This window comes from Muntiacus reevesi, chromosome 10, assembly GCF_963930625.1.
Source record: "Muntiacus reevesi chromosome 10, mMunRee1.1, whole genome shotgun sequence".
Taxonomy (NCBI): domain Eukaryota; kingdom Metazoa; phylum Chordata; class Mammalia; order Artiodactyla; family Cervidae; genus Muntiacus; species Muntiacus reevesi.
The window spans coordinates 22,918,474-22,946,394 of NC_089258.1; the positions used below are offsets into that span (position 1 = coordinate 22,918,474).

At 43.2% G+C, this 27,921-nt stretch overlaps 1 protein-coding gene across 5 annotated transcripts in view; it reads right to left on the minus strand.

Annotated features, from left to right (window-relative positions):
* Positions 1–742: 742 nt before the first annotated feature.
* The window catches only part of PGAP4 (post-GPI attachment to proteins GalNAc transferase 4), a 59,160-nt gene continuing 31,981 nt past the window's right edge, over positions 743–27,921 (minus strand). Inside the window, exons 1-3 of one of the 5 annotated variants that reach the window (XM_065901559.1) lie at positions 21,364–23,013; positions 11,905–11,956; positions 743–4,708 (exon numbers count right to left, since the gene is read on the minus strand). In XM_065901559.1, coding sequence (XP_065757631.1) covers positions 3,420–4,631 — 1,212 coding nt within the window. In that variant the 5' untranslated portion in view covers positions 4,632–4,708; positions 11,905–11,956; positions 21,364–23,013 and the 3' untranslated portion in view covers positions 743–3,419. The other 4 variants (XM_065901560.1, XM_065901558.1, XM_065901561.1 and 1 more) reach the window with 4 other exon arrangements.

Here is a 27,921-nt window from a genome sequence, read left to right on the forward strand (position 1 = left end):
AATACAGAATCAAAATGTTTTTTAGGAAAAAAAAAGAAAATCTGTTAAATTTTAAAGCAGAATTCCACATTCATTGCAGAGCGATGACTCACAACAATGCTGTAATCCAACTACTGGAAGCCATAGCACATCTCCATTGCAGTTATATTAAGTACTTTAAAATTACATCTCCAATCATCTTTGACATAGTCCCAAAGGTATTTCAAACAAAATCCAACCTAAAAAAGACAGTGTCAGTTAATGAACATTTCTCAGCAAATTCATGTGGTCGGGATAAAAATATCCAAACGGTTCATGTGATTTTAAAATTACCCAATTTTGTATCATGTCACCGTAATTCAAAATGCATCATAGTATATATAAAAATCCCACAATAATCAAATCCAATTAGAATGTCTCTTTACACAAATTAAGTTACCAATTAAAGAAATTCCCTCAAATGAGGACTGTATCCAAGGTAAATTAAATTAATCCTATCATTATATTCATCCTACTTGTATTCTCTAGTTGCACTGTATTCTCACTTTTTAAAAATTATGACAGTAGAAAAACACACACACACACAATTCAAATGTTTCCATTTGAGAAATATAAGAAAATCAGTTATGAATTGTTAGGCAAACAGTCCATACTTTTGAATGGCTACCTTGAGACTCCACAACAGTGTGAGTTGTGTGGGTGGTTTTGATACTATTCACCACATCAGAAAAATCCAGCTATAGAAATGAGAGAAAACCAAGGCTTCTTAGGATGCCTCAGTGAAATGGTTCATTTATTTGAACTGATAAGTCTATGCAAATACACTCAGTCACAATAGGGAGCTTCTTAGATCTGACAATAATTTAAATTCTGAAAAGTATGCAGGACTATTAGAGATCTTCACCCTTCTGGTTAACTATGTCCCTTGATACTGGAAGGGGACTTTAGTTTCTCCCTAGCCCCCTGCTTAGGATTAAATGAGAGACCTCAGTTTTGGTGTGAAGCTGTCAGCAGTCCTAATCCAAGACAACATACACAATTTGGACTCTAGGAATGAGAGACAAAAGGAAGGGTGATCTAGAAAGTAGGTAGGGATAAAAGTGGGTAGGATTGTTACTTCTGCAGAAAATGTCCAAGGATGGCAGATTCTAGTTAAGATCAATGTGGGAAGATGTCTTAGTGGGTAGATAGGAAAATAAGACAAGACAAAGATGACCTCAGCCATCAAGAAGGAAGGAGTCACAGGAAGGGATGTCTGTGTGCAGTAGACAATGGAATTAGAAAGAGCAGAAATGAAAACCAGCAAAGATTCTGATCTAGGGATTAGCTCGCTTAAATGTTCTATCATTGGACACAGACTTTCCCGAGGAGATCTAATCATTAATGCAACAAACAAATTAGTTCTAGGTTGGGGGTGGTTCTGTTCTCAGACATGAGACTGAACCTGTTACTGGGGTGGGGTTGGAGGGATGAAACAGTGGAATCTGAGCATCTCAGTAAGTCACCTAGCAGCTCTGGTCACTTTGGACATTCCCGGAGGATACATAACAGCTCACTATAACAACACAACACACACAGGCACCTGTTTGTTCCCCAAGACCAACACCACAGTGAGTTATTACCATCTTAGCTTACAGAGACATTATTTCATCCAGGTTACAGATTTCACAAAAGAGAATTTGACTACATAGATATTTATAAAATGAATGTGGTTGAGAAAAAAGTTCAGGGGCTTGAAGTCAGAAAAGCTACTACATTCCAGTCCTCTCTGCTGCTGTTCAGCTGTGTGAAACTGAAGAAGTCCTTTAACATCTCTGGGCCTCTTTGTTCATCTGTAAAGTGTGGTGATGAAGCCCTGTTACTCCCTTGATGTTCTCAAGCAGATTCCAAGACAGCAGCTCACTGTGAAAACTTAAAGCAAACAAAAGACGTGGCACTGAAACACAGCAGAGAGCTGCTTGAACTCTAATGTAATCACCCACCGCCATAAGGACTCTGGCCACTGGTTTGCTAAGTATTGTCAAACGACATTTATTTGTAACTTTTGAGAAAAGTAATTTTCAGATGCTAGTCTTGGAATAGGCTCAACTGGAGTCTTAGATCATTTTCAGTTTGAATGAACAATTCTTATTTTGGGCTTGGTTGGAGGTGGGCCTAGATGAAACTGAGCTGTATATCCTTCTGAAGTCACAAGGAAAAGTCAACTTTTATTCTAGTAGTGTTTGGTCAGGAACAGCTGCTCCCTAGGTGTCAGCCCTATACCCCATCTCACACTTTAAATATCACTAATACCTTTATCCAAAATACACTTGAGTTTTATATGCTTACTATAGGAGAGAAAAGAGCTAATAGTCACCAAATGCCCTTTATGAGATAAGCACTTGCGAGTGTTTTACACATATTCTGTCATTTAATCCCCAAGGCAACTTAAAAGGGTAGATATCACTGTCCCCATTTTACAGGTGAGAAACCTGAGGCTCAGAGTGTTTATAACTTGCCCAAGTTCACACCACTAGGACATGACAGAGATTTGATATAAAAATTCAGGTCTTCCGACTTCAGTCCCTACTTTTTCTTCTGTAACATCATGCTATAGAAGAAAAAGAATGAGGGTGAATGATTAGCCAGCAAAGTTGGGGAAAAGGATATACTATTAGTAAAGAGCTCACCCATTCTACATCATTCTGCAATGTCCAACTTTCAAAGAATCAGAATACGATAGAAATCTTCAATATTAAATTGAAAACTAAACATAAGCAACCTGACTTGATGATCCAGAAGGTGCTTTCAGATCTTGCTGTGCCTTAAAGTTCTCACAATCAAAATTGATTATCAGTGCGATACAGATGTGTGGAAAAGAAAATGCCAGGTAACAGTAGCCAGCTCATCCACCTCCAAGATGGCAGGCACTATGCAACTTTTATTACGTCATAGCAAGGAAACAAATAGAATCTATCAACATGGTCCTGCCTCTTGGGATATATATCCTAAATATATATCCATTCTTATTCCCAGTGAGAAAGAAGTCACTATAAGAGAATCTCACCTTTCATCATTCATATTGTACCTTTAAAATCCTAAACCAGTTGAACCACTGTGCACAATAATTTTGGCAGTCACAAACTCTGTTACGAAGCAGAACGAAAAACAGGAGAATATAAGTGGTATTTAAATGTCCATCATTGAGTGGGTCAGACTGCATGAGGCAATGTGGCTGTGTGGAGGGCGAGAGGTCTGGGCCCACAGTGAACAGCTTGCCTCTGCCTGAGGGATACCCAAGCCAACGTTCTTGCCTTGTATTTAATCTCGGCCATCCCAGTGCCTATATCCCTGGCAACCTTAAAACAATGAAATATCTGCAAGCAACCAGGTCCAAATATAGAGCTCAACAGTTGAATCTCCAAGAAGTGGCCAGTTTCAGAAAGGCATTTCTTGGCAGGCTAGAGCAGACTGGGGTGAAAGTTGTACCGAAGGCTGGAGAAGAGTCCGATGTGTTTCACGAGATTGGGCTCCACCACGTAGGCCCGTTCCCCCTTGGCCCTCAGCAGTGAGTACAGCGCCATGTCCTTGCCGAAGCCCTTGTGGCAGTAAACCTGGGACAGGTAGGTGAGGGTCCGGCGGGCCGCGGGGGCAGGGAAGAGCATCGCGGGGGTGCAACACTGCGAAGCGGGGACCACGCTGTACAGCGAAGGACTCAGCCGCCGCAGCTCCAGGAAGTAGTGCCGGCCCACCAGCTCCACCAGCCCCATGCTGTACACGGAGAAGAAGAGCATGACCGGCCAGCTGAAGCCCGGGCGGCTGGCAAACCGCGTGTACATCCAGGTCAGCAAGGGCCCCAGCAGCATGCCGACACCGACCCACTCCAGGATCCGCATGGGCTCCGGGTTGATGTAGTGCTGGAGCCTCTCGGGGTGATAGAGCTTCAGATAGAGGGCATCTCGGAGGTGCGGCTCGGAGAAGCGAGCCCGCAGAAGGTGCTCCAGGACTGGGAAGATCTGCTCCTCTGGGACGGCATCATCTTCCACCATCAGGACGTAGTCTGGGTTGTAGGTCTGCAGGGAGGATTCCAGACAATAGACGTAGTCCTGCTTCTCTTTCTCAAACGAGTTGGTGGAAGGGTCGTCCCCATAGTCGTCCTCGGTGCCCTCATAGCGGTTGGCCACGGGGACGTACTTGGACAGCAGCTTGGCATCGAAGTGGCTCACGCTCCGCTCCACGTTGCATAGGAAGAGCTGGTGGCCCTCGCATTGGGGGCCACACTGCTGAAGGAGCCGGTGGAACTGGGATACCACCTGCAGGACGTAGTGGAAGCCTGGCTGCCTGTCCACAGTGATGATGGTGATGACCAGCCAGGGCCGCGGCGTGGCCTGCCAGACGATGGGCACCGAGCCGTTGGCAGAGGGCAGCTCCTCAAAGTAGTGCAGGGCGGCTTCACCTTCTTTCAAGCTTTGCTGTAGGAACTCTTGGCTCATTTGGTTCAGATGCCAGTGGCGCAGGTAGAAGTAAGAGTGCAGAAGCCGGTGACAGGCCAGCGGGGCGAGCAGACCGAAGGTCACCACTGTTAAGATGAAGAGCTGGACAGCAGTGCTGCCCCAAGAGAGCCGCCTCAGCCTCCGGAGGAGCATGGCCGCTGGAGAGGTTGACGTGCTCATGAGGTCGACTTCTGGTCAGGTCTGGTCCCAAGAACAAACCATCCTGGACCGCAGGCCAAAATCACTGCAAGTCAAACCTAAAGGGAAGGGAAGAAGCAAAGAATGGTACAGGGCTTAAAAAAAAAAAGCCAGGGATGGAACACAGCACATATCAAGCCAGAAATTCTTATTCTAGTCTGTGTTGCTGCTAGAGACTCAAGGGTTTTCTCCCATACTCTCTTCTGAGGTTGTATCTGTTAGTGATCTCTGGGGTTCTTTGATCATTTCTATGAGTAATGAAACCTTTGTGCATTCAACCAAGTCTCCACACCTACAGACACTTAGTTAAGGTTTATACTGTGCCAGAAAAATCACCAGAGAGGCTAGTAAAATCGTTATTTCAATTCAACAGCTACACAGACACAGGTTCTTCCAACCGACACAAAAATAGCAAGGCTTGACCCAAAGGAAAAACACATTTAGAGTAAGTTCCAAGGTAAATACACTGCAAGTACTTGTTGACTGACTGTACATAGTAATTTCTAAAAACTCTGTCTTCTTTTGTATGTCCCAAACAAGAAAGGGACTATTTAGGATTTCCTGAAATGTCTTTATCGACATTTTCCATTCCTTTTTCTCTAACTTTATGTAACTAAACTCAAAATTTCGTATTAACTTAATCCTGATTGGTTTTCCATTTTATATTTTATAAAACTACAATGGGAACCAGTCAGAGACAGGATCTCCCTACATATGCAAGTAAACTCTAGAGCCCCAGACTTTGAAACGGGAGGAAATATCTGAAGGAAGATGTATGGGCAGCTTTTTGTGAGGTAGGGAAAGGGGAGGCAGAGAGGAAGATGAAAAAGTTGGTCCAGCCTGGTCCAGAAAGGAATGTAGCAGGAAGTCTTCTCTCAGAGTTCAGGCCTGAGGTCAGGCATGCGCTGGAGTGAAAATAGCTCAGCCACTTTGCTTGGTAAAAGGTCACTTCAACTCTCCACATCTCTCCACCTGTAAAGTGGAGGTAATAATAATACCCATCTCATAGGGTTACTGTGAAGATTAAGTGTGTTACAGAGCAAAATAATACAGAGTAAAAATGCCATTAAAATATATCCATATGGGGATTTCCCTGGTGGTCCAGAGGTTAAGACTCTGTACTTCCACTGCAAGGGGAACAGGTTCAATCTGTGGTTGAACTTAGATCCTACATGTTGTCCAGCATAGCCTGTGTACATGTATGTATATACACATGTGTGTGCTCAGTCACTTCAGTTGTGTCTGACTTTTTGTGACCCCATGGACTGCAGCTTGTCAGGTTCCTCTGTCCATGGGGTTCACCAAGCAAGAATACTGGAGTCAGCTGCTGTGCCCTCCTCCAGGGGATCTTCCCAACTCAGGAATGGAACCTGCAACTTCTACATTGCAGATGGCTTCATCACTGCTGAGCCACTTGGAAAGCCTGTATATATATGTGTGTGTGTGTGTGTGCGTGTGTGTGTGTGTACACACACACAGACTGTACATACAAACTTAGTAATAGGAGTAAGAAGGTCTAAAATCCGAGGGAAAATAGACTTGCACCCAAAAACAGAACTAAAAGGACAAAGCCAGTATGACACCAGTAAGGTCACTGTAAAATTAAATGGTGTCTATAGAATAAAGGCAAATCTCTTACCTGAGAAGTATAATAAAGTTTGCACATATTGGGAGGAAAATGGCCTAGCTTATGAGTTATCTTAAAGAAGAACTGCCCAGGTACCATATGAGGTTGCTGTGGTACAGTCTCTAGGACTCTCATACATTTCCCCCTCCTTGGGCAGACAGAGAGATCACATTTCCTAGTCCACCATCTTCAGGTGGGGTCATGTGACTCAGGCTTGCCAGTAAAATGTGAGCAACGTGACAGGTATGACTTCCAGGCCACGGTAACTGAAAGCAGTTGTGCCGTCTTGACTTTCTCTTTCTCCACCTGCTAGCTGGACAGCCTTGTGGATCTAGAGGAGGGAGGAGCCACTAGCTGGCATGAGGCTGGGTCCTTGAATGACCGCATAGAATTGAGGTCTCTCCTACTGCTCACCTCCCAGCACCCATCCAACCTTGAGTGGGATGTGTTGTCAGTCATACACAAAATGTTGTATCTAGCCACTAATGATTTTTTGACTTATTACAGTGGTTAGCCTACCCTGCCCATTGTGTGTGAGTGTGCACACGCATGCACACACACACACTCACTCACTCAGTCATGACCGACTCTGCGAGCCTATGGACTGTAGCCCACCAGGCTTCTCTGTTCATGGAATTCTCCAGGCAAGAATATTGGAATGGGTTGCCATTTCCTCCTCCAGGGGATCTTCCCAACGCAGGGATCACACCTGCATCTCCTGCATTGGCAGGTGGATTCTTTACCTCTGAACCACCTGGGAAGCCCACCCTGCCCATTAGAGTTATGTAAAATACCAAACCTCTCTCTATGGTATGATGACATAGTAATTCAAGGAAGTAGATAGACAAGTCTCATTTCAGCAACAGACGCAGATTATATTGTGGGGCCTCAGAGGTGAGAAAGACTATCCCAGTACTAGTAAGGACCTGGACAGGGCTCTCCAGATCCCTATTAAAGAGGGAAATATGCAGGGAGAGGTGTGAGTAGTGTGCAGTCCTTGCTGGGATGTGGACTTCCAAAGTACTGCAGATTGGTAGCATCTCCCTGTGATCTGTTCAGTCACATGGTTGCACATCCCCATGGCCTCAACCAGTTCCACATCACTACCAGCGGAAGCCAAGGACCAAAGCCTTAGTTGGTCTTGGGAATGGAGTCATTGAGGTGGTTTCCTGTTCATACTGTTCTACCTTGCTAAGGGAGCTATAACCACTTAAAGAAGGAACAAAATGCAGTCAACGAGATAAGACATGCAGCTCAGAAAATGCCAGGCACATATTAAGTGCTAAGATGACAGTGCAATTATGATGACAATGCAGAGCTCAGAGTTTGGTGTAAAACTGCCATCCAACCTCCTTCAACACCCTCTTCCAGTAAGTTTTTGGTAAAATAAGAAAGTGACACTCTTTAGTCCAAATAAGTCCCAGGGTAGAATATACAAGGAGTACATGTGCACACACACAGAGACAATTATCATTTAAGAATATGAATCTGATCATGTCATGCTCCTGCTTAAAACCATTCTTATATTTCTACTGCTCTTTTAATAAGATCTAAACATCTTATTGTGATTCAAAAGGCCCTTTATGATCTGGACCCTGCCCTCCCTTGATATCTCCCTTCTACTGCCCTCTTTGTATGTTCTAGACTAATAAAGGCTAGAGAGTAAGTATTTTAGACTTTGTGGATCGTGTATACGGTCGTGTATTCCCCTTACATTATTTCTTTTTTTAACTCTTTGAAAAAAAATGTAAAAACTATTTTTAGCACTCCAATCACATCAAAACAGGCTGTAGACCAAATCTGGCCTGCAACTCACAGTTTACCAACCCTATGCTCTAGGCTATGACTGTCCAATGGAAATATACTGTAAGCCATATATGTAGTTAAAATTTTTCTAGCAGCCACAATAAAAAAGCAAAAATAAACAGATGACATTCATTTTAATAATGTATTTTAACATAACACATCAAAATTATGATTTCAACATGAGACCAAAATAAAAAATCACAAATGAGGTATTCCATATTCTTTTTTCCATACTGAGTCTTTGAAATTCAGTGTGTATTTTATATTCACAGCATATCTCAATTCAACATGAGCCACATTTAAGTGCTTAATAGCCACATATAGCCAGTGAGCAAGGCAGCTCTAGATATGCTGATCTTTCAGAACATCAACTGTGCTAAGCGCTTGCCCATCTCCTGGCCTTTGCTCACTCAACTCCCTTACCCTAGTACATTCTAATCCCCACACCTTTCCCTGCCTCTTCATATAGATAGCATTTTCTCATTCTGTAACACAGTCTCCTAGAGGAGCTGTTTAGAGGAGTAGGTCCTATAAACATAGGACCTACTATATAGGTACTCATATGTTTTGCGTTAGCGAAATGGGAGTTGTAAATTGGCACAACCTCTATAGAATTAATTTACAACTATCTAATAAGACACACTGGGGCCTCCTAGGTGGCACTAGTGCTAAAAAACCTGCCTGCCAATGCAGGAGACATAAGGGATGCGGGTTCGATCCCTGGGTCGGGAAGATGCCCTGGAGGAGGGCGCGGCAACCACTCCAGTATTCTTGCCTGGAGAATCCCATGGACAGAGGAGCCTGGCAGACTATGGTCCATAGGGCTGCAAAAAGTCAGACATGACTAAAGCAACTTTGCATGCACACACGCAACGAGACATCCTAAAGCTCAGCAATTCAATTTCTAGCATTCTTTCCTAGATATATATTCTCAAGTGTGAGGAATGACTTGTAGCACCATTTAGAAGAGCAGAATATTGCCAAGCACCCATCAATTGAGTGAGTCAAATAAACTATGGTACCTCCAAAGAATGGGATACAGCTACCCATTAAAAGAAGCAAACTCAGGGAGAGACAAAGATGACGACATTTAATGCTCCTGATCTTTCCTCTTCCCATGGACATATTGAATGTACAGCTGCACAAGGAGAAATTCCTTCTAAGAGAAATCTAGAACCTAGCTGAGTGACTCCTACACATCAGGCAAATAAGAAAATACCCAGGTCAAAACAAGCTCTTACCATAAATTCCAACCTGGCACAGTGCCAGTCAATTCGGACTAACACACCCACAACAACCAGCTGGTCTCTAAGTGAAAGATTTGGACCACATACACAGAGCTCCAATTTTCAAGGCTTCCACCGGATGGACAGGCCCCGAAACACCTAGCTCGGAAGACCAACGGGGCACGCGTCCATTAGACCAACAGGAACAGCAAAGAAAGAAGCAGTTCTTAATGGGTATGTGAGTACTCTCCATCACTGAACCCCCAGGTCTCAGTGCTGAGAGAAAAGGCAAAAAAATGCTCAACTCCCAGTCTTTCCTGGGTAAGGGTTTGACTGAACACTTTACAAGCTACTCCCTGAGTGTGTGGCGTGTTGCAGAGCCAGGACATCAGAAAAAAGACTGTTACAAATTTAAGTTTCCTTCATGGATCACAGCCTTGTCAGGGCGAAGGGGCTTGCATAACTCAATGAAGCTGAGCCATGCTGTGTAGGGCCACCCAAGACAGACAGGACATAGTGAAGAGTTCTGACAAAACACGGTCCATGGGAGGAGGAAATAACAGCCCACTTCAGTATTCTTGGGGCTTCTCTGATGGCTCAGATGGTAAAGAATCTGCCTGCGATGCTGGAGACCTGGGTTTGACCCCTGAATCAGGAAGATCCCCTGGAGAGGAAATGACAGCCCACTCCAATATTCTTGCCTGGAGAATTCTTGCCTGGAGAGGAGGTGCCTAGTGGGCTACAGTCCACGGGGTTGCAAAGAGTTTGACACAACTGAGTGACTTTCACTTTCCAGTATTCTTACCTGGAGAACCCCATGGACTGTATGAAAAGGTAAACAGATATGACACCAGAAGATAGTCCCCCCAGGTGGGAAGGAGTCCCGTATGCTAATGGGGAAGAGCGGAGGGCAGTTACTAAAAGCTCCAGTAAGAATGAAGTGACTGGGTCAAAGTGGAAATGATGCTCAGTTGTGGATGTGTCTGGTGGAGAAAGTAAAGTCTGATGCTGTAAAGAATAATATTGCATAGGAACCTGGAATGTTAGGTCCATGAATCAAGGTAAATTGGAAGTGGTCAAACAGGAGATGGCAAGAATGAACATCGACATCTTAGGAATCAGGGAACAAAAATGGATGGGAATGGGCAAAATTAATTCAGATGACCATTGTATCTACTCCTGTGGGCAGGAATCCTTACAAGAATTAGAGTAGCCTTCATAGCCATCGAGAGAGTCCAAATGCAGTATTTGGGTGCAATCTCAAAAACAACAGAATAATCTTGATTCGTGTCCAAGGCAAAACCATTCAATACCACAGTAATCCAAGTCTATGCCCCAACCACTGGTGCTGAAGCAGCTGAAGTTGAACAGTTTTATGAAGACCTCTAAGACCTAGCTGCTGTTGCTGTTAAGTTGCTTCAGTCGTGTCCGACTCTGTGTGACCCCATAGATGGCAACCCACCAGGCTCCTCCATCCCTGGGATTCTCCAGGCAAGAATACTGGAGTGGGTTGCCATTTCCTTCTCCAATGCATGCATGCATGCTAAGTCGCTTCAGTTGTGTCCAACTCTATGCAACCCTATGGACAGTAGCCAACCAGGCTCCTCGGTCCACAGGATTCTCTAGGCAAGAATACTGGAGTGGGTTGCCATTTCCTTCTCCACACAAGACCTAGACCTAATACCAAAAAAAGATGTCCTTTCAATCACAGGAGATTGGAATGCAAAAGTAGGAAGTCAAGAGATACCTGGAGTAACAGGCAAGTTTGACTTTGGAGTACAAAATGAAGCAGGGCAAAAGCTAACAGTTTTGTCAAGAGAACATGCTGGTCATAGTAAACACTCTTTTCCAACAACACAAGAGACGACTCTACACATGAACATCACCAGATGGTCAATACCAAAAGAAATCAGATTACTGATGCTTTTTGCAGCCAAAAATGGAGAAACTCTATGCAGTAAAAACAAAACCTGGAGCTGACTGTGGCTTAGATCATGAGTTCCTTATTGCAAAGTTCACACTTAAACTGAAGAAAGTAGGGAAAACCACTAAGCCATTCAGGTATGACCTAAATAAAATTTCTTATGATTATGCAGTAGACATTTCAAATAGATTCAAGGGATTAGATCCGACAGACAGAGTGCCTGAAGAACTATTGACGGAGGCTCACAACACTGCACAGGAGGCAGTGACCAAAACCATCCCAAAGAAAAAGAAATGCAAGAAGGCAAAGTGGTTGTCTGAGAAAGCTTTATAAATAGCTGAGGAAAGAGGAGGACAGGAAGGCAAGGGAGAAACGGAAAGATATAGCCAACTGAATGCAGAGTTCCAGAGAATAGTAAGGAGAGATAAGATGGCCTTCTGAAAGGAACAATGCAAAGAAATAGAGGAAAACAATAGAATAGGAAAGACTAGAGATCTCTTCAAGAAAACTGGAGCTATCAAGGGAACATTTCATGCAAGGATGGGCACAATAAAGGACAGAGATGGTAAGGATTTAACAGAAGCAGAAGAGATTAAGAGGTGGCAAGAATACAAAGGACTATACAAGAAAGGTCTTCATGACCTGGATAACCAAGATGGTGTGGTCACTCACCTAGGGCTGGACATCCTGAAGTGTGAAGTCAAGTGGGCCTTTGGGAGCATTACTACAAAAAAAAAAAAAAAAAACCAGTGTAAGTGATGGAATTCCAGCTAAGCTATTTCAAATCCTAAAAGATGATTCTGTTAAAGTGTTGCACTTAATATGTCAGCAAATTTGGAAAACTCAGCAGTGGCCACAGGACTGGAAAAGGTCAGTTTTTGTTCCAATCCCAAAGAAGGGCAATGCCAAAAAAGGGCAATGTCAAAGATGTTGAAACTACCATACAACTGTACTCATTTCATATGCTAGCAACGTTATATTCAAAATCCTTCAAGCTAGGATTCAGCAGTAAATGAACCAAGAACTTCTAGATGTACAGGCTGGTTTGCGAAGAGACAGAGGAACCAGAGATCAAACTGTCAATATTCACTGGATCATGGAGAAAGCAAAAGAGTTCCAGAACAATGCCTACTTCTGCTTCATTGACTACAGTAAAGCCTTTGACTGTGTAGCTCACAAACAAACAATGGAAAATTCTTAAAGAGATGGGAGTGCCAGGCCACCTTACCTATCTCCTGACAAACCTGTACGTGGGTCAAGAAGCAACAGTTAGAACCGGACATGGAACTGCTGACTGGCTCAAAATGGGGAAAGGCTGTATATTGTCATCCTACTTATTTAACTTCTATGTAGAGTACAATCATGCAAAATGCCAGGCTGGATGAATCACAAGCTGGAATCAAGATTGCCAGGAGAAATATCAACAACCTCAGATAGGCAGATGATACCATTCTAATACCAGAAAGTGAAGAGGAACTAAAGAGCCTCTTGATGAGAGTTGAGAGAGGAGAATGAAGTTGGCTTGAAATTCAACATTCAAAAAACTAAGATCATGGCATCTGGTCCCATCACTTCATAGTAAATAGATGGGGAAAAAATGGAAGCAGTGACAGATTTTCCTTGGACTTCAAAATCACTGGGGAGCCATGAAACTAGAAGACACTTACTCTTTGGAAGGGAAGCTATGACCAACCTAGATAGTGGATTATAGAGCAGAGATTTCACTTTGCAGACAAAGGTCCGTATAGTCAAAGCTATGGTTTTTCCAGTAGTCATGTACAGATGTGAGGAGCATCAAAGAATTGATGCTTTCAAACTGTGGTGCTGGAGAAGACTCTTGAGAGTCCCTTGGACTGCAAGGAGATTAAACGAGTCAATCCTAAAGGAAATCAACCCTGAAAACACATTGGAAGGACTATTGCTGAGGCTGAAGCTCCAATACTTTGGACACCTGATGCAAAGATCCGACTAACTGGAAAAGACCCTGATTCTGGGAAAGACTGAAGGCAAAAGGAGAAGGAGGCAGCAGAGGATGAGATGGTTAGATAGCATCACTGACTCAATCAGTGGACATGAATTTGAGCAAACTCCAGGAGACTATAGTCCATCAGGTAGCAAAGAATCGGACACAACTTAGTGACTGAACCACAATAACAACAAATTTTTAAGCACTCTCGGCACCTTCCACCAGTTTACCAGTCTTTCTAGTGTTCTCTGAATTCTCAGTAATGGGGTTCTGAGAGACTAAAGGTTTTCCCCAATTCTCCCTTTTAAATGATTTGAAGAAACATTTCTCCAGTTGGGGGTGAATCTCTTCCAATTCTAATGGACACTGGGGCCACACTCTTAGTGCTCAATATAAAGTGCTAATATATATACATATATATATATATAAAATATACTTATTATATATTTATTGTAAATATATATATGTATATAAAGGGCTAATATTAGCCCACTAATATAAAGCAGTGCCTGCCTTGGAGTACTGAAACTTCAAATAGTGGAATCTCTAACAAACAACAAGAACTTTTCATCTCTGAACCTATTCCCTTTGGTTTAGGCCTTTTGAGAGGTACACATTCTGTTCTCCTTCGTCCTTCTGCCCTTATCCATTTATTAGATCGAGACTTCTTAGAGAAGTATCATACCAGAATTTCTTTATCCCAAAAGGTGAAAAATAATTCTAGAATTTGACAGTAGTCATCAAAGTAACCAATCATCTAAATTAAATGACCTTTGACATCTTTTAATTGTCTCAGCTCTGACAATCCTAAAACATATTCTGAAAACAGGGATCATTTGTCCTGTTGAATCAGCTACCATCCTCCCATGGACAAAATCTCCAGCTGACACTGGCAAAATTTACAGCACACCTCCCATCACAATTCAGATAGATCCCTCAAAAACCTCTTCCTAGCATTAATCAATACCTTTGAAGTAAAGAAGCCCATAATAGAAGATTACGAGTCTCAAGCCCTCATTATCCCTTGTACTAGTTCTTCTAATGTTTCTATCTGACCTGTTAGAAGCAATTAGGTCTAGGACGGAGGTTTATCCAGGACCTCTAAGTAATAAACAGCACTGTTATCCCTCTGGTTCAGACCAAAGAATAAACCAATCCTACCAGAGTCACTAAAATTTCTAATCCTCATTACTGTACATGCATTAAACCATAGGTCTACTGACAAAATGGTAACATTCACAAATCAGCTATTGGTGGGGAAACATTAACTAAGCTACAAAAAGTGCCTACTCCTCACTGTTCCACTTGCTGAAGTACAACCTGGGGAAGTCTGTTCGTAATGTTCCAGGACACTTTAAACTGCTTAATGGATGACTGAAGGTCTGTCCGATGATTTCATACAACTTGCTCTATTTCATGGATATAAATATGTTTCAGATATGGTCTGTATATTTTTTGAACTGAACGGAAGCTTTCCCTTGAAGACAGGCAGCTGCCTCTTCTGTGACTAACATCCTTTTGGAAAAGATTATTCCTCCCTAGGGAACTCGTCCTGAACCTCAGTGACTGAGGAAGCTATTTCACTGGTCAGGTACTTTGACAAGTCTGCAATGTTTGGCCAGTTTCACACTTTCCCTGTGCTTACCACACTCAATCCTGTGGTTTCCTCAAACTAATATCTGTATGGCTCAATTAGAAAATCTGGTGAGGCCCTCCAACAAATGGCCAAAAGCATTGTTGTCAGTCTTTCTAAGTCTCAGATCCACTTCCCTAAAAACTCAAAAGCTCTTACACTGAGACAGTCACAGGGCACCCAATGAACTCGGCTCTCGCTTCTTTCGACCCACAACTGATAAAAGGAGAGATACTCCAAAATTGCAGAGGCCTAATTGCTTCTATTAAAAATATCAATGTGTGGTAGAGCAACGTTTTCACCGCACACTCTTGGGAGATGAAAACCTTAAGCATCACATCTTACAATCTGGAGGTTTCATCTAGTGAAAAAAGTCACCTCCAGAAATACTCCTCAGTCTCACTGGAAATGCCCCCATCAGGCAGGTCCTTGTGCTGCCAGACTCCAAGGAGTAGACTCTTGGATACATGTGATACACCTAAAGAGAGCATAAAACCCTAATCGTATCTGTACATCATCTATTGACCTGAAAGTAAAGATTTCTTGGAACTGGAGCAGATGACATCTGATGAGACACCTTTCTTAAGATATCTGGACCAGTCCTGTTGGATGTTTGTCACCAAATCACTGATAATGACACAACACTTCAAATGATCTCTAATGTCAATGATCCTTTTAAAAATATATATATTGTTAGTTTCATTTATTTACTTTTGGCTGCATCCAGCCTCAGTTGTTGGCTTGAGGGATTTTTTTGTTGCAGTGGGAGGGCTTCTCTCTAGTTGTGATGTGTGGGCTTAGTTGCCCCATGGCATGTGGGATCTTAGTTCCCCGACCAGGGATCACACCCACACCTCCTGCATTGGAAGGTGGTTCTTAACTGCTGGACCACCAGGGAAATCCCTAATGTCTATGATATTGATAACACATGAACTTTAAATGAAAAGTGCCTGAGCGTTCTCCCTTCTACCCCTCGCTGTTACTCACATGTGACCTTAATAATTAGACACCTAATCTATTCCCTCCAACATGAGACATAATACCTGGAAAAGGTTTTTCCTTACATTAAAGAACAAAATGCCTCTGAAAGTAGAAAATCTGACACTTGATCAGCAATGCTTTTGGAAACAGATCTTCATCAAAAGGGGGAGATGTAAAAAAAAAAAAAAATTTAATAAATAGAAAACTCAATTAAATAGCGCTTGAGGACCAGAAAGGGGAGCTCTCAGGTCCTAGAATGACAGCAGAGAACCACCAGGAAGAAGAAAGACTTCCCTTCTTTCCTGGCAAGGACTCAGCCAACAAAAAGTCATGGGCTCTAAGTTTACTGTTGCCTTCCAACATTCTTTTCCCCCTCCATAAAAACACTTGCTTTTTCTTGATGTGCAGAAACTTGCACATGACTCACCATGATTGTAGATCCTGAATTGCAGTTCTCTGCTGATCACAAAGAAACCCATCTTTGCTGGAGAAATAAATGGCAATCTATTTGTTTCGGGTCACGCCCAAAGAGAAATAATTTCCTTTTTTCTTCAAGTTCTAGGGTTCTTTACATGAACTTTCGTTCCAGAATATTCACTTGTCACTTTCTACTTTAAACTGCATCTATTTATAGCTGCCACTCATTAAGCTCCTGGGCTTTCCTGGTAGATTAGCGAAAAGGAATCCACCTTCTAATGCAGGAGATGAGGGTTCAATTCCTGGGTTGGGAAGATCCCCTGGTAAAGGAAATGGCAACCCACAAAAGGCCTGGGAAATCTCATAGACAGAGGAGCCTGGTGGGCTACAGTCCATGGGGTCACAAAGAGTCGGACATGACTCAGCGACTAAACAACAGTTAAGCTCCTACTACGTATCCAAGTTCTGGACTAGACTTACATATATTTCTTCTGACCAAAGAGCAACTCTCAAACATTAATGGAACTAATCTCATTTAAATGGAAAAAACATGCTACCACGGTGAAAGCAGGGAATTCAAACACAGGAAAAATTTCAAAGCTTATGTTTTTTATATGATGCATGCTGTCTTGCATGGTTTGATTCATGGCCTGTGATTTACAACCTAGTGGAACTTATAAACCCCTATTAGTAGACTCAGTATGATTTATCTTTGATATCCTTCACAGATCCAGAACAGGATTCTTTGCACAGAAAAGGTTTAATGTTTGTTAAGCAAATAAGTGACTTCTATAGGCCTTAATTCCTAAGATATAAAGTTGGGAGTAGCAAAGAGTCTGGTCATATAATGTGCAGAGATCAACTTACTTGGAAATGCTTGCTGAGCACTTCTTATGGGCACCGTTTTAAGCATCTCTATCCTCATAAGAAGCCTATGAGAAGTACTATTATTAAATCCATTTTATATCTTAAAAAAAATTAAGGCACAATTAACTTGTACCCAAGGTTAGCAAAACTTTAAATAGGTGGCAAAACTTGAAAAGCAAGCAGACTGTTTCCAGAACTCATGTTCTCAAACATTATGTAATATTATCTCTGCATAGATTGGAAAGCCAAGAAAATCAACTGGGAGATGATTAGAAATGGTACAGACTTTCAGAATGTGTTTGGTAGCAGAATTAGTATGCAAAAATAATATATGCTATGATCTGTGTGTGTGCTCACTCAGTCATGTCTGACTCTGTGACCCCACAGACTGTAGCCCACCAGGCTTTTCTGTCCATGGAATTTTCCAGGCAAGAATACTGGAGTGAGTTGCCATTTCTTGCTTCAGGGGATCTTCCCAACTCAGGGATCAAACCCAGGTCTCCAGCATTGCAGGCAGAGTCCTTACCATCTGAGCTACCAGGGAAGCATATATATATATGATATATATATATGATTGCTTTCATATAATCAGGCAATTACTAATTAATGGGATAAAACATCTCTGTCAAAATGGAAAAAAAAAAGAAACCAAAAATGTCTAGAATAAACTTAAAAAGTATGTAGAATATACACTTCTATAAAATCCCACTGAAGGACACTGTAAAAGTCTAATAAATGGATAAAAATAACATCTTCCCTGCTGAGAACCCTCACTAATAAAAAAGGAGATGGAGGTCTCTTGCTCCAAAATCAATCTCTACATTTAAGATAACATCAATTCAATTTTCTTCGAGAGAGTGAGCCAGTACAGTAAATGGGCACTTTTATATAAGTTGGTGCGACCTTTCGAGAGAAAGTTTGGATGGTATCTACAAAAAGTTTATATCTGCATGTCTTTTGACATAGAAATTTTACTTCTAGCAATCTACTCTGCAGAAATGTCAACACATGCTACCAAACATAGACAAGGAATGTTCACAGCAATTTTGCTTGAAAGTAAGAAAGAGAGGGAGAAAGGGGGGAGAGGAATAGATGGAGGGCAGGGCATCAAGATGGCCAGACGAATTACAGGGAAAGGAAATGGCCAACAACAAGGAACAATGGTTAGACAATTATACATGGGGATGATACGGACACATTAAAAAGAAAAAGAAGGGTTTAAATATACTGACATTTAAAAAGCCTTACCTAAATCTCTGCTGTGGACTGAATATTTGTGTCCCCCATCCCCAAATTCATAATCAAAATCTGAATACCCGATGTGATGATGTTTGGAGATGGGGTCTTTAGGAGATATTAAGGTCATGCCCATGGGACTTTTTTGCTGGGACTAGTGCCCTTATTAGAAGAGACAGAAGACAGTTTGCTCTCTCTCTCTCCTCTGCCAGTGAGTACAAATCAGGAAGGCAGCCATCCATAAACCAAGTAGAGGGCCACTTATCAGAACCCAACTATGCTGGCACCCTAACTCAGACGTCAGACTCCAGAATGTGGGACATAAATGTTCTTCTGCTTAAGCCACCCAGTTTATGGTAATTCATTGTATAGAACCAAGCAGTTGGAAAGTATCTAATTGAAAAATGTAAACTATCAGTGCAAATTGTAGAAAAGGGTACATGGTATGATCATTTTATTTTTAATGTGGAGTATAATTTAGTGAAGACGAGATGAAGGTATGAGGGATGGAGGATTCCTCTCTTGCTTTCTACCCTTCTGAAAGCACATGCATTACTTTTATGATCATAGTTTAAAGTTTAATTCAACCAATACTGAGTCTTGTACCAGGCACTGGGGTAGTGAATGTGCCACTCAGGGGACCTACCCTCTGGACCCCAATTATCAAAGATCCAATAGGAATCCAAAGATTATTTGTTTCTTTTGGTGGAGCAGGGACAGGATGGATAATTTGACCAAAGTTTGGGGCTTCCCACGTGGCTTGGTGGTAAAGAATTCTGACAATGCAGGAGATGCAGGAGACTTGAATTTGACGCCTGGGTTGGGAAGATGCCCTGGAGGAGGAAATGGCAACCCACTCCAGTATTCTTGCTTGGGAAATTCCATGAACAAAGGAGACTGGTAGGCTACAGTCCATAGAGTTGAAAAGAGCTGGACACAACTGAGCAATGGAGCATGCAAACAAACTATATCTTAATAAAACTGAGTTTTTAAAAAGCCAGGTGGATGATACTGGGTAATAAAAAAGATATTAAATTTGTTATAAAACTTCAGTAATTAAAATAACAAGGCCCTGGCACTGAAATATACTGATAGACACATGCAAAAATCTGCAGACATAAATATATAATAATTTAATATACCATAATTGTAGCAGTCTAAATCAGGCATAAAAAATGAACTTAGCTTTGCAGCAACTGGTTATATTTACGAAAAGTAATTGGCTCTCCACTTTACATCTTAAATTACAATAAATGACACATTAAAGTTTTTCAACAAAAGCTTAAAAGTACCTGAAGAAAATATAGGTGAATATTTATACAAACTCGAGTTAGGAAAGGCCTTTCTCAGCAAGACTCTCAAGCAGAAACCATAAAGAAAAGAATAGAACTGAACGGCCAAAGATGAAAAGCTGACCAAAAAAACCCACAAAAGAACAAAAAATATGTTGATGTACAGCAGAAGCCAACACAATATTGTAATTATCTTTTAATTAAAAATAAATCTTAAAAAATTAGGCAAAAGACTGCAACACAGATGACAGAATTACTATCAGTACTTAAATGTGTAATATATAACAAGCACTTAAAAAATCATGAACAGAAAGATACTCTGACTGAAAGAGGTAATAAAATAGTCAATTCACTCACACAAATGCAAAACGCCAATACAGAGAGGAAAAAGCTGATTACCTCTGTGTAATCAGACATACAAATTGAAATAAGTTTTTTTTGCCCACGTTACTGGTTTAAATGTGTGCATGCAGAGAAATATTTAAGGCACCTTGGAAAAGACAATCTAGGAGATGAAGGTTTAATTTTTTATCTTCTTCTTTACATTTTTCTATTTCTTGAATGTTTTGTAATAAGCTTATCCTTTTAAAAAATTCTAATTTTAATAACGTTAAACAAACATGGTTTTATCTTCTCACCTAAAATATCTGGTGCCGGGGACTCTAGAAACGCATTCCTAAAAGCCAATTTTCCCTTAGAAGGTTTAGTTCTCTAGGGGAAATGCGCGCACGCGTGCGCGCGCACACACACACCTGCAGGTTTTTGCTAATGGTCCGCATAGTGAGATCATCACTGGATCCGCCCTTGTGTCCCTTCACCTCCAGGGAGACCCGGAGACGAGCAGGGGCTGGAGGGGTCACACCCAGGCTCCAGTTCTCGCCCTGGATACTGCGGGCGCAGTGCGGCAACTGGCAACGCCCGCACACAGAGACGAGGAAAAGGGCGAGGCGAGCCGTGGTGGTCCTAACGACCCCTCAAGGAAAGAGAATGGCAGCGGAGGACCAGAGTCTCGGATTTAGCGTCTGTCACCGACCTTGGGCAGTCCCCGCGGCGCTCCGGTCTGTTTCCCTACCCGTAGGAGGAAACTAACAGTCTAAGTCGCGGCGTTGCCTCCCGGGCGTCCTGGCTTTCCCGGAGTTGGGAAGGACGCCTTCCTCTGCCCGGTTGACCTTCCTCGGTCTCGCGGCTGCGAGGTCGCCTGCAGAAACCTACCGCCGCAGCAGAGCGTGTGTCCGTGCTCTGGGCTGGCCCGAGGCGCCGGGCAGATATAGCCGCGAGCGGGCGGCCATTAGGCGATCCACCCTTAGGGTGCTGGGCCCAGCCAGGCTATGCAAGCAGCGGAGTCTTACCTGGACTCGTCCATGCCCGGCTCGCGCCTTTCCGTCGGCCTAGCGGCGCCGAGGAAACAGGCGAGGGGTGGGGAGGCGTTCTTGCTGCGACACTTAGTCATCCCTGCGCGGATGCCGGCCCAGGCCGTGCGGGGGACGCCCTTCTGGGGTCTCCACATTCCTCCCGCAGGAAGCAGCCGACCCCACGAGCGGGGCCGCAGTGAAACCAGCCCGCCAAACGCACCGCCGGGGGCACAGGCCCTCCCAGGTTCGCCAGCCCCTGCAACTGCTCTCCGCGCGCCGGCTGCAGCAACCCTAATCCATTTTCCCTCGCTCTAGAGACATCTCCCGGGTGGCCGCTCTGGTCATGATGCCAAAGGGCAGAGCAGATCGTTCGCTGCGGGAACCTACCGGGTGAGAGCGGTTTGCTCGGTTCTCTGAGCACGCTGACGGCCACTGCCGAAGTCTCCTAGGCTATCTGGCTCATGACCACGGAGGAGCCATCGCCGGACCTTGAGACCTCGGAGGAGCGGGCGCCGCAGGACTTGGACGCGCGCGGAAGCCTCACCTCCCACGGCGCAGCTCTGGCGCGGTCCCCTCGCTCTGGCAGGCCATGTGACCTGCGAGCAGGGGAGCGACCGCAGCCCCCAAAAGCCAGCCTGGGGAAAAAGGACGGCAAAAGGCGCCAACTGATGGGCAGAAAGGGAAAAGCAGGCTCCGCGCAAAGAAGGTTGAAATGCTGGAAGGATTAAGTATCTGCACGGTTCGCAGTCCCAGCTGGCCATTAAACGTGTTCTCTGCGGGAGATTTGTTTTCGCCAATAATAAAAATAATAGCGGACACCGCTTCCACCCCTAATCCCCACCGTACCCCGTTATGCCAAAGACGCTGTATGAAAACTCTTTCACTTTACTCCTGTACTTTAAGAGACCATTAATTTGCAAATGAGGAAAGAAAATTTGAGAAGGTATTTACGAAGTGCAATACTCCAAAAGCCAGAATATTTTTTCATTAACAACAACAGCAAAAACCGAGAAAGGTTTGCTCTAATCAAATTACCTCTCCATGAAAGCCTCAAGGCTTTCAGGCATTGAGGTCATTGCTGAGCTTCACCTCTTGAAAATCATTTACTCCATAGGCTACAAAAGCTTAATAAAAGATCGAATACATAACTAGGTGAGAGCTGAATACAACTTAGTGTTTACTGCAAGTGTTCATAGAGTATATCATAAATGCTAATTTAAATGGTATTGAAGATGTGATCTGTCATCATTTGTAACTTTTGTTTCATTCATGTATCAAGAATGAAATGATCATTAATCTAGGCACTTCTTAAAAGAGCAATGAGGTCTCAAGCCCCCTCAATCTCCAAAACAGTACTGCAGGCTGTCCTTCCCTTCACCCCACTCAGATTGCCTTCACTACTCTAACCCTTCTGGGTTGCCCCCAAGTCACGCAAACGGAAGTATGTGGCTTTTGTGAAAGGAATAGAATCCAGCATTATATTTCATTTGGGAGGCACACAGAGATTTATGTGCATTAATGAAATGCTGTCTCTCAATGAACCAATGAACTAAAGCCCTTCATTAGAAAGCAATTACTTTGGGGCTTGAATGTTTTTCAGTCTCCTAGAAACATTTTTAAACACAAATGGTCCTGCAAGAGAGAACTCTGAAGACACATGAAAAAATGTGCGTGCTGGTTGAAAGCCATCCCAGAAGAAGTGGAGCACAGCAAAGAAATGTGAAATGACTCTGGAAAGGAAAAATATGGAGTTAAAAAAGTGAAAGCCAGCTATGTTCCACACTGACCTTCTTCTTAGGGCTTCTACCACAATGTTTTACTGACTTTTTCAGCTCCTAATTTTTACCTTTTGCCTTGCTAGGCCAGGGATTAGCAAACTACCACTCACTGCCTGTTTTTTGTGCTGCCCACAAGGTAAGAATGGTTTTTACAATATTAAATGGTTACAAATTAAAAGGAGACCATTTCAAGACATGTGAAAATCACATGAAATTCCAATGCCAGTGCTATTGACACATGATCATTCATCTAGATATTTTCTATGGTTATTATCATATAACAACAGAAGAGGTGAATAGAGACAGAGATCTTGTGACCCACCCAGTGTAAAAAAAATCTGTTATCTGGTTTGCTAACAACTTTCTACAAGGTCTGTTCATCCGGTTACAAGGAAAGCAGTAAAGCCAATGTGTGGTCACATGATTTCTGTAGAGCTTAACAATAAAACAGTCTTAGGTTGGGGAGGGCATTTCAAGATAAGACCATCTCACCTTCCCCCAAAGGAAAATTACCAGCAGTTACAAGCAGCTGAAGTTCCAGGAATCCCTAAGCACCCTTGGGTAGAATATTAATCCAAGGGTGACCAGAGGGGACCATGAAAGAAGCCCAGTTTCTATCCCCAGGTGCAGACCCCCTCTTGGTCTTGCCCACAGCTCCCTTGCAGTGTACTCAATATATCTTGCTTTCTACCCTCACTTCTGGCTCAGTAAATTCTTTTATCACCCATGTTGTTGGCACTATCGGGCCCACCGCCACATCCCAAGGTAAGTTTTTTCTTCTGGTTGTTAGGATGGTTGAAACTAGATATTGAGTCCCATATATGGAGTTCCATCCATCCACCTGAGCATCCATACATCCTCTGTTCTTAAAACCCATATTTATTGAAGAATTGTTCTGACATGGTGCCAACAGTATAGATGAGAAGACGATGAGAATTAGATGTGCATCCTGCTCTCAAATAGTCTGTCATTAGGAATGTCAGGATGTCTATATAAGAACACATAGGCTGAGAGCTGAATCTGGCACAAGAAGACCACTTGGGAAGTTATTCTTGTCTCCCGAACCAAGTCCAGACCTCTTTCATATGAAAAAGGTTAAACAAAAATTTTAAAGTTGCTGTTATTTTGGAGTTTTAAAATTATGTATCATTAAACTTAATCCAATATAGGTAATAAAGCAGCACAGCAGCTAAGTCGCTTCAGTCGTGTCTGACTCTATGCGACCCCATAGACGGCACCCCACCAGGCTCCTCTGTCCCTGGGGTTCTCCAGGCAAGAATACTGGAGAGGGTAATAAAGAGGATTACACAATTATCTGAAGTTGTTTCATACTCATTCTGTTAAAATCCTATAGTAAGTTCCTAATTTTATGTTTGGCAGTCTTCAGTTCATCCCTGAAGTACCTAGATAACAGTATCTGATGCACACTTCCTGAGTTGTTTTACAGATGTTAAAACTTCCACCAAACAGAAGAAGTTAGCTAGTAGATGACCATGAGCAAATAGCCCCCAGACATACTGAAGCCTGAGGACTGATAATGTTAACCCCTGAGACACTGCCCTGCTATTTCACCATCAACCAATCAGAGAACTGCACATCAGCTGATCAAATACCCGGTGACTCCCCTCCGTCACCTTGCCTTTAAAAATGCTTCCTGAAACCCATTGGAGAGTTCAGATTTATTTGAGTTATTAGCTGCCCTGGACTCCTTGTATGGTATCTACAATAAATGCTGCATTTTCCTTCACCACAACCCGGTGTCACTAGATTGGCTTTACTGGTGTGGTGGGCAGACCCAAGTTTGGTAACACAGGGACGGTGGGGTCTGGATGAGAGGAGGCCACTGCAGTCTTGCCAGCGGTGCTCTCCCCCTGACCCCTGTCCTGGGCAGTGTTGGCTGCACCAGGGCTTTCTGCCCTCCTCGCTGACCTCCTGGGGTCAACAGTAGCATTCTCTATAGTCACTTTTGGTTTAGTAAAGGGAAGTGGCCAGGCCCAAGAGCCAAGAGACGAGACCAGGAAAAGGCCAAGAATGACAACCACCTGACAGAACAGAAAAAGGATGCTCAATCCAAATTTAGGAAAGGACACTCAGGGATGCCTGAATGGGAAAGGGTCCTAAGGTAGGTATGCTCGACTAGTGACTTAACCTCTCCTGGTCAGTGGTTTTTCTGAGGTAGGCTGGGGTGTCCTATAAGCTGCTTGCAAATCCAGAAGCCCCACTATTGGGCCACCCTTTCAACTGCTGGCAAGATCAGGAAACACCCACTGCCCAAGTTCTCCTCCTACAACTGCTTGGGAGATGAACCTTCGGTGATTCCTTATGGCTCAAGCTTTCAGGGCTCTTCTCCTGGCATCAGCACCGAATGCCAGCTGCCCCAGAGATCTGGTACATCCCCTGTGGGACTCCCTCCTGCTTTTAGCGCTCACTCAGAAGTCCAAAAACTCCTTTTCAGCTGAAAGGAGGAAAAAGACCGCCCCCACCCCGCCAGACAGCTATGTCACTCCCTAACAGGTCAACGTGGTCAGGAACTAAGGTGGCTAAGCTGCCCTGGCCTGGAGACATTCTTACCCCCTGTGGGATATTCTGACTGAGGAGGGACTTACTATCTCAAACATGGGTCATTATAAATTCAAGTAGGACTCTCGGTTATATCAGATTCCATGACATTTGGACACCTCCTATTTTGGTCTTGTGAGGGATCCATTAACACTTTGGTCCTGGCTCCAAGTTTCCTGAACTATAAATCTTGGGTCAAATATTCTGGCATTTGCCTGCCAATAAGTCTCTCTAACTACTCCCTCAGTAGTTGGAAACAAATCCAAAATGGAATATCTAAGGAACAAAACACCCACCGTGCCAAAGGACAGCCCATTAGGGTGTATCCTGCAGAACTGGAAGTTTTATTGGGTGTCACCCCGTGACCCCAAAATATTTAATCATCCTATGTTACACAGCCTGGCCCCAATGTTGACGGGGAGATGAGGAAAGTTGGCCTGTCAATGGGCTGCTAAATTACAATGCCGTTTTACAGTTGTACTTGTTATGACAGAGACAAAAGAAGTAGGATGAAATTCCTTATGTCCAATTTTTTAATACCCTTATATCAGAACAAAGTCCTTCAAAGGGGACGTGGGCTCTCCTCTACTGAGGTAATACCAGTTCCTGACCCTCCTCCTTAGGACCTTCTTGGTCTCTTCCCTACCTTCCTCCACTGTGTAGAAAACATTCTCAATGCCATCCCTACTAAGGAGGCCTCTGACAAAAATACTGTAACCACTCCCAACCACCTACCCAATAATGGATGTAAGGTGCCCGCCCCCAAAAGGCTCAAATAATACAAACTAGGGTGACCTACCAAGGCTTCATTCTCACAGAAGGTCATAAAAGCCTATCCCAAGGAAAGAAAGAAGCCATTTGCAGCCTGACTCCTTCTAAAACCAGAAGACAGCTTAAGGGTTTTTCCCTGGGATGGCCTGGTTTTGCTGCATCCAGATCCCTAACTGAAAGGTTGTTGCTGAGCTGCGGAAGACGCCAGGATTCTTGGCCTCTGGAAGAGAGGAATTCAATCCAGGGCCAGTGATGAGGCTTGATCGCTCAGAGCTTTTGTATAAAAAAGTTTTATTAAAGTATAAAAGAGATACAGAAAGCTTCTGACATAGACATCAGAAGAGGGAAGAAAGAATGCCCCTTTGCTAGTCTTTAGGAGTAAGTTTATATACCTATCAGCAAGCTGTTAATTAGAGGAAGGAAATGTCTCAAAACTCAGAGACTGGCACCAGGCCCCTCACCCACAACATGCATTCTGAGATAACACTGGCACAAGGTGACTCATCCCAGGCCATAAAACATGAAGAAACATTGACATGAATCTTGAAGAAAGGCAGGTTTCCAAGTAAATATATAGTTTCATTAACATAGATCAGGGGAATAATGTATTAGTAAAACATACTGGTTTGTTAAGTCTTTATCATTCTGAGTCTTAAGCGGAACCAACTTGAAGAAAGAGTCTAGGGTAAATACATAGTTCATTAACATAGCTTAAGAAAAATATTTCCATAAGAAAAACAAATTGTTTAGCTCAAGGTTTGAGAAAAGTTAAGTTCAGGTGGAACCAGGTGTCATCATGGCAACACAGAATTTTAAGAGACACTTCCTTTTAATTTTGTATACAGAAGGGAAAAAACCTGGCACTTGTAGTTTGTTTCCTCCTGCCACTTAAGAGAGAGAGAAAAAATGTCTAACACTTGCAGCCTATTCCCTCCATTTGGAGACCCCTAGCCTTCCCTCCTATTACCCTCTCATAACTATAGTCTTAATAGCTAGGTCTCTATATGAAAACAGGCTTCCCTCGTGGCTCAGACATTAAAGAGTCTGTCTACAATGCAGGAGACCCGGGTTCAATCCCAAGGTCAGGAAGATCCTCTGGAGAAGGGAATGGCAACCCACTCCAGTATTCTTGCCTGGGAAATTGCATCAACAGAGAAGCCTGGTGGGCGACAGTCCATGAGATTGCAAAGAGTCAAACACCACTGACTGAGTGAATAACACTATATGAAAAGCTGAAAAGAATGAATGATGATCTTTTTGAATGGAATTCAGAATGCGAAGAAGTCTCTCAAGAACTGAAAAAGCTATTACTTTAGGCCCTTTCCTGGTCCTTTCAGATTTAGCTAAACCCTTTGACCTCTACATTAATAAGAGAAGGGAATTAGCTTTAGGAATATTAGCTCAAAGGCTGGGAAACTTTATTTGGGTGGTCACTTGTTTCTGTAAACAATTACATCAAAATGCTAAGGGATGGCCTCCATACCTAAAGGCAGGAGCAGCTACTATAATCCCAAGAGACAGAGGTATGATCCCTGGGTTGGGAAGATCCCCTGGAGTAGGGAATGGCAACCCACTCCAGTATTCCTGCCTGGAGAATTCTACGCAAGAGCCTGGTGGGCTACGATCCATGGGATCTCAAAGAGTCTGACATGACTGAGTGACTGAGCACACACCTACACATGCTTGGAAACAGAATCGCTCTCTCCCAGAAACTCAAGTTCAAGCTATGCTTTTAGACAACCCAGTGGCTAACATAAAAATCTGTTACATGCTAAATCCTGCCTCCATGCCATCCTGGAGCATGACTGTGTAGAAAACATAGACACAACCTATTCCA